The sequence below is a fragment of the Phocoena phocoena genome, chromosome 19 (assembly GCF_963924675.1).
Source record: "Phocoena phocoena chromosome 19, mPhoPho1.1, whole genome shotgun sequence".
Lineage (NCBI taxonomy): Eukaryota > Metazoa > Chordata > Mammalia > Artiodactyla > Phocoenidae > Phocoena > Phocoena phocoena.
The window spans coordinates 26,982,793-26,998,926 of record NC_089237.1 but is presented as its reverse complement, the minus strand read 5'-3'; the positions used below and the strand labels follow the sequence as shown (position 1 = coordinate 26,998,926).

The 16,134-nt window shown below is 37.5% G+C and overlaps 1 protein-coding gene across 3 annotated transcripts in view; it reads left to right on the top strand.

Annotated features, from left to right (window-relative positions):
* Positions 1 to 13,420, top strand: part of GGNBP2 (gametogenetin binding protein 2) — a 30,977-nt gene extending 17,557 nt beyond the window's left edge. For 2 of the 3 annotated variants that reach the window (XM_065896796.1, XM_065896797.1), the window contains 8 exons: positions 5,427 to 5,630; positions 6,672 to 6,846; positions 7,999 to 8,133; positions 10,173 to 10,320; positions 10,674 to 10,799; positions 10,882 to 11,030; positions 11,899 to 12,147; positions 13,181 to 13,420. In XM_065896796.1, the coding sequence (XP_065752868.1) occupies positions 5,427 to 5,630; positions 6,672 to 6,846; positions 7,999 to 8,133; positions 10,173 to 10,320; positions 10,674 to 10,799; positions 10,882 to 11,030; positions 11,899 to 12,147; positions 13,181 to 13,384 (1,390 nt within the window). In that variant the 3' untranslated portion in view covers positions 13,385 to 13,420. Of the gene's footprint in view, positions 1 to 5,426; positions 5,631 to 6,671; positions 6,847 to 7,998; positions 8,194 to 10,172; positions 10,321 to 10,673; positions 10,800 to 10,881; positions 11,031 to 11,898; positions 12,148 to 13,180 lie in introns of all 3 variants that reach the window. The other variant, XM_065896795.1, reaches the window with a different exon arrangement.
* Positions 13,421 to 16,134: the final 2,714 nt, after the last annotated feature.

The following is a 16,134-nucleotide window of genomic DNA, read 5'->3' as shown; positions in this document are numbered from 1 at the left end:
ATTAAAGTTAAAATAGCAGCTTTTACTTAGTAATATTTTGAATTATTTTTCTTTAATTGTCAAGACCTAAAAATAGAGTTGGAATTCATGTGCTTCCTGTACTATAAAAGTAACTTCAGATTTTTCTTTTTAGAATACTACTTTACAAAGGAATTTTCTAAGTGTCATTAACATTTGGAAATTCATAGGGAGGGAGAGTGCAGTAGGAAAGGAAACTGGTAAGGGAGCCATCTAGAGATGGCGTTCTTGGGGGGGAGTTGTACTGTTTTCATATAAATTTGTCACATGTTGGGTTTGTAGTTGTGTGTTCTTTGACTTTGGGAGAGATATACACAATTACTTTGGGGATACTTCTAGAAAACGTGTAAATAATAAAAACTGGCATTATCAAGACTGATGTTTATATGGCAATGAGCTAATGACTTTACCTGCATACTAAGTTTATTAAGTGTTTTTTTTTTTAGAATTACAAACTTTCTTGTTTTTTGCCTTAGTTGATTATACCCAAGAGAGTAGAGAATATGTCAATTATTTGGAGTTTGGGAGGGGGATTTTTAACCGTAAAACATAAATGTATAGGTCTGTTATAGATTCCTTTCTCTTTCAATATGAATTGATCCTTGTATTCAATATGAATTGGTCCCCAAAAGATAGCTTTTTTGGGTGATAAATTACTAGTTACTATAGCTAATGTTTTGGAATTTCCTATATTGGTTTTAGATATTTCCTGTGTTTAGGGGGCAGTAATTTATAAGAAAGGTGGAGTCCATTTTATAAATATGTTAAGGATGAGGGGAGAAGTACAATTAAGAGAGCAATTAAGGGAGATTGCATTGAATCTGGGTTCTACTGATTATAACTTTGTACAAGTTCCTTTTCTGTGCCTCAGTGTTTTTCTTTTTTAAGACAAAAATAATGATAGAAATGGTCTTAATAGGATTTATTATAAGATTAAATTTGTCGTGCGAATTGATGATACATAATAAGACTTACTTAGAACAGTATCTGGCACACAGTAAGCGCATCAGTGAACCTTTGCATGCCAGATTTGCAAGTCCTTGTTAATCTTGGGTATCTAGTTGTTATAGGTACAGGTTGAGTTTTTGAGGTACAGTCAGTTGAAAATGATTTCTAAACGTCTGAATAATGGACCTTCTTGGCACTTCCACTTTATTTAGGGGACTTTTCTGAGCACTTTATAATAAAGATTTTATAACACTATTTAGCCAGTTAAATTTTATGATAGTACATTATTAGAAATGAGGTGTTAGGAAACTGAAACCTCTGAATTAAGAAAATGTTTTTTAAATTTGTGTGCAAGGTTACTTTTGAAAACAGGAAAAATCACTTTCATTCTTGTGGCTTACATATAAAATTTTAAATTGCTGTTTACTTATGTTACTTAAGATTACGTACAAACATATTAGACTGAGGATTTAAAGCAGTAAGATATGGGGGAAATATTTCAAGTTTCATTATTGGTACTGTATGACATTTAATCATTTATTTACTCAAAAATGAAAACTTACATTGTAGCTTGAAAACGTGGAAGTATTTTTATTTCTGTGTCTGTGACCATTTCTCCCACCAAGGGGAAGATTTTTTTTAATTGTGATAAAAAAACATAACTTATACTTGCCCTCTTAACAGTTTTTAAGTGTTCAGTACAGTATTGTTAACTATTTGCTCATTGTTGTACAGTGGATCTCTAGAATTTTTTCATGTAGCATGACTGAAGCTATACCACATCCATTGAACAATAACTCCTCATTTACCCCTCCCCTCACCCACTGCAAGCCACCATTCTATTTTTTGGTTACTTTCAGTTCAGTTACTTTATATAACTCACGTGAGTGGAATCATGCAGTATTTGTCTTTTTGTGTCTGACTTATTTCACTTAGCATAATGTCCATAAGGTTCATCCATGTTGTAACAGATGACAGAATTTTCTTCTTTTTGAGGATGAATAATGTTCTATTGTATGTATACACCACATTCACCTGTCTGTGGACATTTAGGTTGTTCCCACATCTTGGCTATTGTGAACAGTGCTGCAGTGAACATGAGTGTGTGCAAAAAGCTCTTCGAGATCCTGTTTTTAATTCTTTTGTATATATTCCCAGAACTAGGATTGCTCGATTATATGATAGCTCTGTGTTTAATTTTTTGAAGAAATGCTATACTATTGGATTGGCCAAAAGGTTCATTCTGGTTTTTCTGTACAATGTCACAGAAAAACCCAAACGAACTTTTTGGCCAACCCAATATAATATTTGCCATGCTGGCAGCACCATTTTACAATCCCATCAACAGTGTGCAAGGGTTCCAGTTTCTCCAGATCCTTGCCAACACTTGTTATTTTCTAATTTTTTGATAGTGGCCATACAGTGGGTTTGAGGTGATACTGTGTGATTTTGATTTGCATTTCCCTGATGATTAGTGATGTTGAGCATTTTGTCATATGCTTATTAGTTATTTGTATATCTTCATTGGAGAAATGTCTATTCATGTCCTTTGTCCATTTTTTAATCAGGTTCTTTTTTTGTTTGTTTTGTTATTGAGTTGTAAGAGTTCTTTATTTATTCTGGATGTTAACCCCTTATCCAGTATATGGTTTGTAAATATTTTCTCCATTCCATAGGTTGTCCTTCACTCTATTCATTGTTTCCTTTGCTACACAGAAGTTTTTAAGTTTGATATAGTCTCATTTGTCTATTTTTTCTTTTGTTCCCTGTGCTTTTGATGCCATATCCAAGAAATCATCATCTATTCCATTATTATGTTTTCTTCTAGGGCTTTTATAGTTTCAGGTCTTAATGTTTAGGTCTTTAACCCATTTTGAGTTAATTTTTGTATATTTCTGTCTCTATTTTTTAAGCATTAGTGAAACATAATGATTTAACTTTACTTGTCAACATTATTGCCTCTGTTTACAAAATGGGCTTAGAGCTTCTGTTTTAACATATATTCATTTCATTTCACGTCCATCCTTAAAGAAGCCTTCTGCAATTCCCATAACTAGAATTCAACTTTCCTGTGTGCGTGCATGCACACACACCCACACACGCATGCACGCACACGGTGGACTACTACTCAGTCATAGAAAAGAATGAAATAATGCCATTTGCAGCAACATGGATGGACCTAGAGATTATCATACTAAGTGAAGTAAATCAGAAAGACAAATACCATATGATATCACTTGTATGTGGAATCTAAAATATGATACAGTGAAACATTTACAGAACAGAAACAGGCTCACAGACGTAGAAAACAGAAACAGGCTCACAGACGTAGACAAATTTATGGTTACTGAAGGGTGAAGGGAATAGAGGAGGGATAAATTAGCAGTTTGGGATTAGCAGATACAAACTACTATATATAAAATAGATAAACAAGGTCCTACTGTCTAGCACAGGGAACAATATTCAATATTCTGTAATAAACCATAATGGAAAATAATATGAAAAAGAATATATATATATATTTATATATCTGAATCACTTTGCTGTACACCAGAAGCTAACACAACATTGTAAGTCAACTGTACTTCAATTTAAAAAAAAAAAAGTCCATTATATATCTGGTGTGTATAGGGGGGCGGGGTAGAGTAGAGGGACCATGAAGGGAGAGGTGAATCTTGGGAAATAAGGCTGGAAATAGTAGATTGGGTAAGAGAAGTCATTGAAGGCCTTAATGGGTTTGAACTTTATTCATAAACAGTGGGGAGTTTTTTAAGCTGAGATTGAGGTAATGAGATTTGTTTAAAAAAATTATTTTGGTATGAGAGATGCATTAGAACTAGTAAGAGTGGAAGCAGGGAAACCTGTTAAGCATTTTTAAAAACTGTCTAGGCAATTGAAAAGAATTGACCTTCAAGGGAATTTTAGAAAGAATTGATACCAGTTGGCTCCACCCCTAAAAGCAGGACCTAAGGAGGAGTTGGAATTAACTGAGGTTTCATCCTGGGTGACTGTGTGAATGGTGATTTCTTTTTTTTTGTATTGCATTTTATTTTATTTATTTATTTATTTTTTAACATCTTTATTGGAGTATAATTGCTTTACAATGGTGTGTTAGTTTCTGCTTTATAACAAAGTTAATCAGCTATATGTATGCATATATCCCCATATTGAATGGTGATTTCTTAACACAGATGGAAGGGAACATAAGAAGGGAACCGTGTTGCCCTTGGTTTTGGACAACAAATTTAATGTGTTGCCTTTTGGACATCTGTGTTGCTGCCCATTTTTTCTATATGGGTCTGGTCCTCAGGCAAGGACAGAGACTTGAGCAGAGCTGTAGAGTCGAGAGTCAGACCTGTTGACTGAAGCTATGGGAATAGATGAGCTCATGTGGGTAGATGAATCTAAATCAAAGAGAGCAAAATTTCCTCATTCCACCACAGCTGATCTTCTCAGAGTTACGAATATTGTGAGCCTGCCTTTTTCGCCAGACCGAATTCTTCCTTATTTCAGGAATTCAAAAATAAAGAAACCAGGCTTTATTCTTTCTGATTGAATAGTGAATTATATGTATGTGATACGTTGCTGTTGATTTTATTTGCATTTCTTTGATTACTATTGATGCTCTTTATAGTGGAATATATTGCCCACCACCCTCAGTTACTTCTCTGTAAATTGCTCGGTCGTAGTCATAATTCTATTATTTGTGAGTTATTTTCAGTTGTTTATAAAGTTGTATTTAAAAAAAAATGGTTTCTAAAACTTTTCTACATCCTTCTACATTCACATGCTCTTCTGTACTTTTACCACATTTTGTACAGTCAAGTTTAAACCACATTTCTACATATATGTTGTCTATATTATGACTGAGTGTTGAGAAACACGCATTTTCTTTTGGAGGAAAGAATTTGACATTTTGGAAATTACCAGTAAAGTAAAAATTACATGTACCACTTTCCCATTCTTCTTTCCCTTCCCACCCCACATACTTAGCTAGTGATGTATTAAAATGTAAAAATTTGAATCAAGGTTTACTGGCTGAAGATACCAGCTATCTTCAGAGGCTGAAAGGAGAGGGATCCTAGAGTCATTGGTTGGTAGCCTCTGTTGTTTTATTTTCTGACCTGCACAAATAGCTCTTGAAGTGAAGATAAGCTAGTCCTTGGCAACTAATATTTTCTGGCCATGTATTTTATGCACTAACAGGTATTTATCTGCCTCATTCTTTTAGGCCCATGTGTTTCTCTAGTTTAAAAAGCATTTGCAAATGGAGATCTAGCTATACCCATGTAATCCCTAAATGTGTATTTACCTTATATGTGTATGTTTTCAATGTGTGTATGGAGGCTTTTTTTAATGCTCTATACGGGAGGGGAGTGTCATTGTCTAGTACACTGTTATATACCTCATGAAATAATTACACAGCCAGTTCTTAATTTTGAGGTTTTTCTTTTCAACAGGTTTTGCACTGATTGCAAAAATAAAGTCCTCCGAGCATACAATATCCTTATTGGTGAACTTGATTGCAGCAAAGAGAAGGGCTACTGTGCTGCACTTTATGAAGGCTTGCGGTGCTGTCCACATGAGCGACACATACATGTTTGCTGTGAGACAGACTTCATTGCACATCTTTTGGGTCGTGCTGAGCCAGAGTTCGCAGGAGGGTATGAGTATGTAATTTGCTAGAATGGGCTATCTAGCGCTTTGCTTCATTTTATCCTTCTGCCTCAGTACATATGATACATGTATAAATTAAAGTGTGCCTGTAAAGATTTTGCTTTCTTTAAAATATGCGTTTAGTTGACTGAGTAAAAACAGGGAGAAAATGTCGATCAGTTGTCTTCTCCTTGTTGCTTGAAGTAGGCAGGCTTTTTTTGGCTTTCATTATTATAGCTTATCATTTTCATTTGAAAATGATCAGAAGGGATTTTTTTCCCCCTCCATCCATGCGTTTCCATGTTTAAATTTTGTTTATAATGATGGTTTTTGCATAGGAAGTGAGATCTTTGCAGCAGGGGGTTAAGAAATACTTCATTGAATGTAATTCATGAACTGTGTATATTATTACTAAATTATATAGGAAGCCAAAATTTTATCTCTGGCTTTGTTGTAAAAAGAAAATTAAAAAAGTTATTCACAATAAATTGAACCCACCTCCCCTTGTGTTTTGTGTATCAGCTCTCATTTGAGTGCCTACTTTCTGCTAGGCATTCAGAATACAAACACTCCTTTTATCACTGAAGTTCATGAACACTTCTACAGAAGACTGACCTAGAGGGCTTTTGCCCATGATTGAATCACTTTGGTGGTATTGTCTTTCTCCTCAAAAAAAAAGAACAAAAACCAAACAGGCATTTACGGTAATTGGAAGGTGAACTGTCATGCCTACTTGAGCTGGACACTTAACATATGATGACTTCTCTGTGCTCCGGAAAACATCTCTTTAGGGCCAGTTCCTGAATTACCTTAAGTTAAGCAATATTAAGGCTGAGTTCTACCTGCATGTGTATTTCTCATTGGTTTTATACATGTGTGCTCGTGTATTTATATATACATTGAGTTTGAATGTATAACTGTCTTGTTATTAGTTTGTTACTAGGCATGCAGACTGTGTTTAAAACCTGAACTTGCACAGGTGTTATCCATCTTTTACTGTTTCAGCTTAAGGGTATTAGGAAATATGTGTGATTTATTCTCCTTTATAGGAGAAGAGAAAGGCATGCTAAGACAATAGATATAGCTCAAGAAGAAGTTCTGACCTGCTTGGGAATTCATCTTTATGAAAGACTGCATCGAATCTGGCAAAAACTACGGGCAGAAGAGCAGACGTGGCAGATGCTTTTCTATCTTGGTGTTGATGCTTTACGCAAGAGTTTTGAGGTAAGAACAGTGGACTGCTTCAGTGTCCAGATTGCTTAGTTAAGTTATTGGACTGAATCTTAATGTTAATCACCACTCTTACCTTGCCTTAGCTGTGATCTACTGGTCATGGCTTTTGGGGGGTTAGGAGAGGAGTTTGCTGGGGAACTGAAATTTAGAAGTTGTTTATGGATTTTTTTCTTTGTTTTTTAATCCTGTTCCTCTGCCAGCCTTGATTTTTAGACATTCTGAAAGTAGAAAACTGAAATTGATGATTATTTAATGAGAAGCTGCTATGAAACATAACTGTTGACAAGTTAAAAGCAACCCAAAAATAAGCATCAAAATTAGAAACATTTAATGAGTCCCAGTTTGCCTGCTTCTTTCCAATCATATGGAGTAAATGGTGTCTGAATGCCATGATATAAGAGCTACTTTTTAGAAGCACACTGAAGGCTCTTTATAATGCTGGTATTGGGTTTCATGTTTGTCATTTGGTAACATTATTTTCAGTTATACTCTGTAGAACATAAAGTTTTGGCTAGTGAATATTTTGTTATATTCTAGGGCATGGTTGTAACTCTTTAACTGGTCACCAGTCCTTTTTGAAAATGGTACGAAAGCTATAAACCCTTTTTCAAAAGCCCATCCATGAACTTTAAACACTGTTCTGGGGAGTCTGAGGAGGTTTGTGCTAGTTTTTGCTGAACAGATTTCTTATTCCTTTTCTCTTTGAATGTTTGTGTCTTCAGAAACTAGATCATTTAATCAGGTTAGTCTTCTCATTGTATGAAGAAATAGATGAATATTTACTTTGCTGTGTTAAAATTCTGAAATTTGAAACTAGAATATTTCTGGTTTGAAATTGGAGTATGTGTAAGTCTACCTTTCCTGTAGGAATTAGTTGTATATTCATTTCCTGAGTAGATTTTAAGACTGTCATCATTTAAGGTATTAAAATTTAAAATTCTTTGTGGGGACTGCCTGACAAGACACAGCAAAGTAAATATTCATCCATTTCTTCATACAATGAGAAAACTAACCTGACAAATTGCAGCATGAAATACCAGTTTCTATGTGTGTGATATCATTTAAAATTAACAAGTGAGAATTTCCATGGAAAATAAAGGGAAGTTTGGGCCAGTATTCAGTCTCAGCTTTGTTTTATAATAGATGACTGTGGAAAAAGTACAGGGTATCAGTCGATTGGAACAACTTTGTGAAGAATTTTCAGAGGAGGAACGAGTAAGAGAACTCAAGCAAGAAAAGAAGCGCCAAAAACGGAAGAATAGACGAAAAAATAAATGTGTATGTGATATTCCTACTCCCTTACAAACAGCAGATGAAAAGGAAGTAAGCCAAGAGAAGGTAGTATTTCTTGATATTGACTCATAAATATATAGCTTATTTCTAGATTTCAGCACTTTTACTGTGCTTTCCCAGAATGTGGCTCCTTTGGCTTCTTTATTGGCTTTTTTTCTTACTCTAATCTGTATAAACCAAAATCTTTAATGTCGTGTGTTTGTTTTCTAGAGACAATGTTGGCTAGTTAACTTATTACATGACCTTAGTATTCTGCTAGATCATAGTCCAAATGTGAAAAGTTAACTCCATGCATGACCTAGAGCAGTTCTCAACTTTCAGTCTCAGGACGCCTTTGCATTTTTCTGTTTTGTTTTGTTTTTGTTTTTTTGGCCGTGCCACGCAGCATGTGGGATCCTAATTCCCCTACCAGGGATCGAACCCATGCCCCCTGCATTGGAAGTGTGGAGTCCCAACCACTGGACCGCCAGGGAATTCCCTTCTTTGCATTCTTAAAAATTAGGGAGCCCAGTGAGCTTTTGTTTATGTGGGTTGTACTTATCAGCATTTAGTGTATTAGAAATTAAAATGGACAAATTTAAAGTTATTTATTATTCTTTTAAAAATAATAAGCCCACTATATGTTAAAATGAACATTTTTTTAAAAATAACTAGAAAAATTTGAGAAGGGTGGCATTAATTTATATTTTTGTAAATCTCTTTAATATTTGGCTTAAAAGGAATCAGGTAAATTCTCATTCAGTCTGTTAGCATATGTTGCTTGGTTATAGCATGTGAAGAAAGTCTGACTTCACCCAGATATATATAGTAGGAAAAGGGAGGAGTATTTTAATATAAACCTTTTCAGATAGTTGTGGATATTCTTCTTTGGCATTATAACTTGACAGGTGGTAGTTTCCTAAAGATTAGTTGCAATGTGGAACCTGACACCTTATCAGTGACCTTTTCATACTTTTAAATTAAAACCCATTGGTCTGTCTTGGCACTTTGAATAGATTTTATTTATGCATGATTCTGTAACATCATGCATTGGTCATTTGAAAGATAATGGTTCACTGAGTTATGCAGATCTTTCCAGATATTGACATTCATTATATAATATCATATAATCATCTTAAAACCACTACTCATCTGATCAGAAAGGTCTTTTAAGTATTGGGAAGCTTCAAGCTCATTGTGCTTGTGTATGCAAGTTTTCAAAATTCTGATTGTAGTTTGAAAGTTTGAATTGTATCATTGACTGTCCATTTTTTTCCTTGAAGAGATAGCCTGATTTCATTCATTTTTGAGAAAGTATCTTTTAAATATCCAAGTCTGAATAACCATAATTTGTCTCTTATTCTTTCTTTCAAGTGAAATTGATGTTCCAGGAAAAAGCAGCTAGTTTAGCTTGCAACTTAAACAGTTGCACAAGTACTTTTACTTGAGACAACTATTATACATTGGTATGCATCAAAAGTGCTTTAAGCATTCTTCCCATTTATCACAGAGTAATAAAAAGACCTCTACGCCATGAGTTCGTATTTAATAAAATTCGCATTTTTACTGCTTCATCAAAGACATTCATAAGTGAAATATCGTTTTATCTATTTATTTCCTGATGAGAGTGCTTGACAAGTGAAGAATACGGTGACTGTTAGTACATACTTGGTTGCCTCTGCCTTGGTTTGTGCTAAAGAAACTTTTCCCACCATTGCTTTTATATTATCAGTGTAAGTGTCAAGACAATGAAAAAGGCAAATCACATCTCAGTGTTATGATGAAAATGGTTTTGACCTAGGGAATGGTTTTGACCTGGGGTTAGCAGACTGCACTTTGAGAATAGCTCTCCTAGACTTCCCTGATACCATTAAGTCTTAACTTACTTTTGTTGGTTCTTGGTCTTGAAATGAATTAGTGATTTTTCATGAGAATAATTTTTTTCAATTTTTAACCTTGTAACTCCTATCTTAGGTTAAGAAAATTAAAATATAGCCATTATGGAGGTAAAGCTTTTTACTATCTCTTAATATTGATCCTTAAAGGAAACAGACTTCATAGAAAACAGCTGCAAAGCCTGTGGCAGCACTGAAGATGGTAATAGTTGTGTAGAAGTAATTGTTACCAATGAAAATACATCATGTACCTGTCCTAGCAGTGGCAATCTTTTGGGGTCTCCTAAAATAAAGAAAGGTAAGTAAATAGTTTTTAAAAATTAACTCTTTATTCTTTTTTTTTTTTTTTAAATATAAGAGCTTTTAGAGATCCTGTAACTTAGAACTTAGGAACTGCTTTACAGCCCTAAGAATATCATAAAATTTAGTCAGACACTTAGTATTTCCTTTTTCTTTATGGTGTTTGATTTGTTAAATAATAACAAAATCAAAAATTGTAAAGCTCCAATCATATTTTCATTATTTAATGCACTTTTTACTTTCAGTAAGCCATCAATTTTGAAATTTTTCTGTGGTCCCCAGTTGGTTCATTCTTTGTCTTAATATATTTATTGGCATGTTAATTGTAACTCTCACTTGATTTATTCTCAGGCTTATCGCCACACTGTAATGGTAGTGACTGTGGATATTCATCTAGCATGGAAGGGAGTGAAACTGGTTCTCGGGAGGGTTCGGACGTTGCCTGCACTGAAGGCATTTGTAATCATGACGAACACGGTAGGTTCAGATTAAGCTTCCCAATTATTTCTGCTACATGGCTGATTTAAACACCCAAATAAGAGATTATTGATTTCTGCAGGTGATGACTCCTGTGTTCATCACTGTGAAGATAAAGAGGATGATGGCGATAGTTGTGTTGAATGTTGGGCAAATTCTGAAGAGAACACCACCAAAGGAAAAAATAAAAAGAAGAAAAAGAAAAGCAAGATGTTGAAATGTGATGAACATGTGAGTGTCATGACCTGGAATCCTTAAGCCTTTGTTCTTTTCCTCGGAGTGGAAAGTGTGCAGCGTAGCTGCTAGGTTTTTTTTTTTTTTAAGAATGAGCACCTATGCAGTTCCATTGGTTGCTCATCTTGTGAATTTATATGCATGTGTATGTCTGATGTGGTCATTTGTCCAACAGTCGACGTGAGTCATAAATCCAATTCATTCTTTTCATAATAGTTTTTAATCTTTCAGCTCTGTAATCTTTTTTTAAAAATAGATTTATTTATTTATTTATTTTTGGCTGCATTGGCTCTTCGTTGCTATGCGCGGGCTTTCTCTAGTTGCGGTGAGCGGGGGCTACTCCTCGTTGCACTGCGCCGGCTTCTCATTGTGGTGGCTTCTCTTTGTTGCTGACCATGGGGTCTGCGTGCGTGGGCTTCAGTAGCTGTGGTTCACGGGCTCTAGAGCGCAGGCTCAGTAGTTGTGGCACACGGTCTTAGTTGCCCCGTGGCATGTGGGATCTTCCCGGACCAGGGCTCGAACCCGTGTCCCTGCACTGGCAGGCGGATTCTTAACCACTGCGCCATCAGGGAAGCCCCTTAGCTCTGTAATCTTGAGCAGTTTGCTTGATCTGTTTTCCCATCTGTGAAATGTAGATAATAGTCCCTGTGAGATTAGGCTCTGTTAAGATGAAGTGAAATTATATTGGTGGGTTAGCATAGTGTTTGGTGTGCAGTAAATGCCTAGTAACTGCCAGCTGTTGCTGTTATTCAGTGTTCCTGCTAAAATCTTAACACACTCTCAGGGTACTTTTTTTCTTTAAAAAATAGTAATTGCTATTATTCCCTGCCTTGTTACCTGAGAAGTCCTTTTGCTGTGGTTTCAGATCCAAAAGCTTGGAAGCTGTATTACAGATCCAGGTAATCGAGAGGCCTCAGGAAATACCGTGCACACAGTGTTTCACCGTGACAAGACCAAAGATACACATCCTGAAAGCTGTTGCACCTCTGAAAAGGGTGGGCAGCCACTGCCTTGGTTTGAGCATAGGAAAAATGTACCACAGTTTGCAGAACATACAGAAACGTCGTTTGGTCCTGATTCCGGAAAAGGTGCCAAGAGCTTAGTTGAACTCCTTGTAAGTAAGCCATGATTATCTTTTTGTGGATAACTGATTGTTCACGGGGTAGATGTGGGAGGGAACGTATTTGAGGGTTTAATGTTGGGAATGGGAGGAGGCTTTTAAGCAGTTATGGGCAGTATTTCATTATTTTTTGGTGACTTCATTCCTGCTCTACCACTTAACTACTCTGGAGCACATTTCCTCGTCTTCCTTTGTCTCAGAGGTAGAAAAGATTACTTGGGAGACGGGGATAGAGTTAGCATTATGTCCAGGAGTCTGACTCCTTGACGAGGGTTATTATAAGCAAACTGCCTTTCTGAGTGGCAATTTACGGTAGCTACCCTTCCAGACCAGGAAAGAATATGGAATCTGAACTAGAGCCCACTTTCTAGGCTACTTCCTTTAGGTGTCATGTAGGATAAAAGCATATAACTCAACCTGGAAAATCTTTTATTACTGACTCCAATTCTTGATACTTTAGATGAATTATACCTGATTGCAAGTGACCCAGTGCATAGTTTGTGTGGGACTTGGGGGAGGGGCAAAGAAGGAGAAGGGTGGTATCTTTTCTGTAGTCATTATGGGATCCCAAGGGAACCAAATCCTTTAGAATATTAGGTTTTTTCTTTTTTATATGGTTGTAAAGTTTAATGGTGATGCTATGTATTTCATAAGTTTAAAAAAGGTTATATTTTACTTAATGTGTAGAGATAAAAGTTTCAACATAGAACCAGCCAGAGATAAGTCAGGTTATTTAAAGTTTGGTAGCTATTTGTAACCATCCCTAATCACTTTTGAAGGCTGAAGTGTGTTGGGAGTCTGCTTGTAGGCTTCTAGGACAAATTACAGATCCAGAGTTTTAAACCAAGTTGAGTTGCCTTTTATTCTTACTTAGTACTTTCTAAGACAGAATGACATTATGCTTATCCTGTAAACATTCCAATTAAACTAAGGGTTAGACTGCTTTAATTTTTCTCTGTCCTCCATCACCATAGCATTTTGCATTCTTAATTTAAGTCATAGTCTTAACTACTGCTTTAATTTGCAGGATGAGTCTGAATGTACTTCAGATGAGGAAATCTTTATCTCACAAGATGAAATACAGTCATTTATGGCTAATAACCAGTCTTTCTACAGCAATAGAGAACAATACCGACAGCATCTGAAGGAGAAATTTAATAAATACTGCCGCTTAAATGATCACAAGAGCCCCATTTGTAGTGGTTGGTTGACAACGGCTGGAGCAAATTAAATAAATAAAATAGCTCTGTCTTTCATTGAAACACTCGAGATGACTACTGCGCCTTCTCTTTCAAAAAAAACTCTTAGTGACTTATGGCAAAATTTTATCTTAAATCAATGTGATTCTTTCTTGTTTTGGGAGACGGTGGAGGTAACCTCCTTAGTTTGTTCTTTCTTCAGGCTTGTGTCTTTAGTTGTGTGGCTGCGCAGGCCTGCCGTATGATTTCAGCCATCCCTTTTCATTAAATGTTTCTCTTCCTGTGAGACTTACTAAAAAGCAACTTAGTGGCAAAAAGTAATGTTGTACTTATACTTCTGTACAGAAATGACAATGAGCTGAATATATGGTTTTACAAAGTAGACATCCACTTGCGAAATGTTTGGATGTAATGTTAAAGCGCAATGTGCAAAATTTAAAATAAAGAATATTTATTAATACGCATAGTAAAATTTGGTGTACATGTTTCTGCTTAATGTGTGGCAGTATTTTAATTTGCCACCTGTGGTCTTGGTACTTGGCCAGTGTTGATGTTAGAGAGGATGAGGAGCAAATGAGGAGAGAGATAGATTGCTGAAGACAAATTCTTCCCTTCATCAGAGTTGACAACCGAGAAAAGCAGTTTCCAGGCTTCTGTTTTGAAAGAATAAGTTTGCTGCGATACCTTTAAATACTGGCTAGCATCTTACTTCCTCATGAGACTTTTAATTGCTGTTATTAATAAGGTTCCCTGATACATAACACAAAGCACCTTAAATTCAGAGGTTCATATTGAACTAGAAGAATGAGAACAAAACTTGGCAGAATTTCAACCAAAGGTTTGCTGATAATTACTCAGCATGTAGAGAACTGAGAGCAGAAGGCTGCACTGAGGGCTAACCACACTGCAGTCTGTATAAGTGCCTGTTCCTTATCTGGTTTCCAACAATAAGGTCACTATGGCATTACAGTTTACTGCTTTCACAAGCTGTCTGAGTACTAAAGAAGGAGAGATTCCCCTAGGAGTAGCATTTGGCTGCCATTTAAAAGGTTGAGTCAATAATTCAGTAAACTCATGTGCTTAGAGTTTTGTGTCTACAGGTTGATACTTGGTGGGCAGCAGACAAATAGTGGGACGGTCAGTACCTCTGTGCGGTGGGGATGGAGTGAATTTTATAGGCTTTCTACCACTTAATCAGACTACTAATCAGATTTCAAATGGGCAACAGCAGAAGCTTAGTGAGATTTAACTTTTGTAGTTGGTGGCATTTTTTTGATCCACCCCTGAGTTGTCTTTTCAAATCAAAGTGTTGTATAGGGATTGGGGCAGATAAAGTGAGTCATTCCTTTCTGACTCTTGTTTGCTTTCATCCTGGAATCCATAAAAAATGACTAAGGGTCTCCCACAGCCCTTGGCTCTGAGCCCAAACCCCTCTCCACCACCCTGTCGCAGTCAGGTTCTCTTGAGATCCCTAAATTAAGCAAGGGCTAGTTTTATTTTGTTTTAATCTTTGCCTCTGGGGCCAAACACAGGAGTGCTTGTTGAATGAATAAACCAGCCACGTTCACTGATTATCCCATTGCTTGCAGTAACAGGATTCCAGTAGTTATGCAGAGATGTTTTCTCTTTGGAAGGATGGCTATATAAAGAATGCAGAAGTGAGGCAGTTTTCATGCTTTGATGGAATATCCTTAGTGGTCAGAAAAGTGAGTTCTACTTTGGACAGAACCAACAACCTAAGAAGAGACAAAGGAGAGTGGAGTGAAGGCAGTTTAGGAGCACATCGCCTGGCCTAATACTGGACTGCTTGCCATCCAAGCCAGGCTTCACATTTGTCTCAGTATGGTCTATAAAATGAAAGTGTTAATAGGTACTATCTCATATGGCTCTTGGGCATATTCATATATTTAAAGTGCTTATAAAAGTGCCTGTCACACAGTAAGCGCTCAATAAATGTTAGCTATTGCTTTAATCTCTTACATACACCGTGATACATTTGCTCCAATGGGAGTGGGAAGGCTTAGGAAAGTTGTAGACTGTAGGCCATTAGGGACACAACCCCCCCAATACCCGTGTACTTGGGGGTCTTTGCATTTTTAACCATCAGTTCTCCTTGGTTAGTAAGGCCAAGGGGTCAGGTAGGGTTGAAAGCCCCTCCCAAGGTCACCCAGCGTTGATAGCGGAGACACTCAGCCCTTTCTGAGCTGAATCCTTCCCATCAGCCACCGGCTGGCTTAGGCAGGCGTTGGAGTCACCTTAAGTGCCCTTAATTTCTCTTCCTGGCCTTAGGGGTCAGGAACAGGGAAGGCAGACCGAGCAGGAGGCAGGAGTACGTGCGTTCTCGGGCCTGGTGCAAGACCCCGCGAAACTTCGTTTTCCTCTCCGGAGGGTGGGAGCTCACCAGGAAAGCAGGACCGCGAGCTCCCAGCACCCTCCGCCCTTGTCCCGCGAGGAGCGGTTTCCTCCCGGCGCAGACTGGGCGGGGCCGGAGGGGGCGGGGTCGTGCCCTCCGTGCTCGCGCAGGGGGCGGGGTGGCCAGGCCGCTGTTGGTCCTCCGGCGGGATGTGGCCATTTGCGGAGCAGCGGAGGGTGGAGCCGGGGGCGGAGGCAAGCCGGAGTGAGTGGAGGCAGGTCCAGGCGCAGCTCTGACTGGGGCAGGTCGGGGGCGGTTGCCGCGGTGGTGACAAGAGAGTGGCCGGGTCCCTACGACCCGGGGCGGAGCTCTGCGATCCAAGTGCTCGGCTCCCCAAGCGAAGTGGGCGGGCGGCTCGGGACCCTGGCC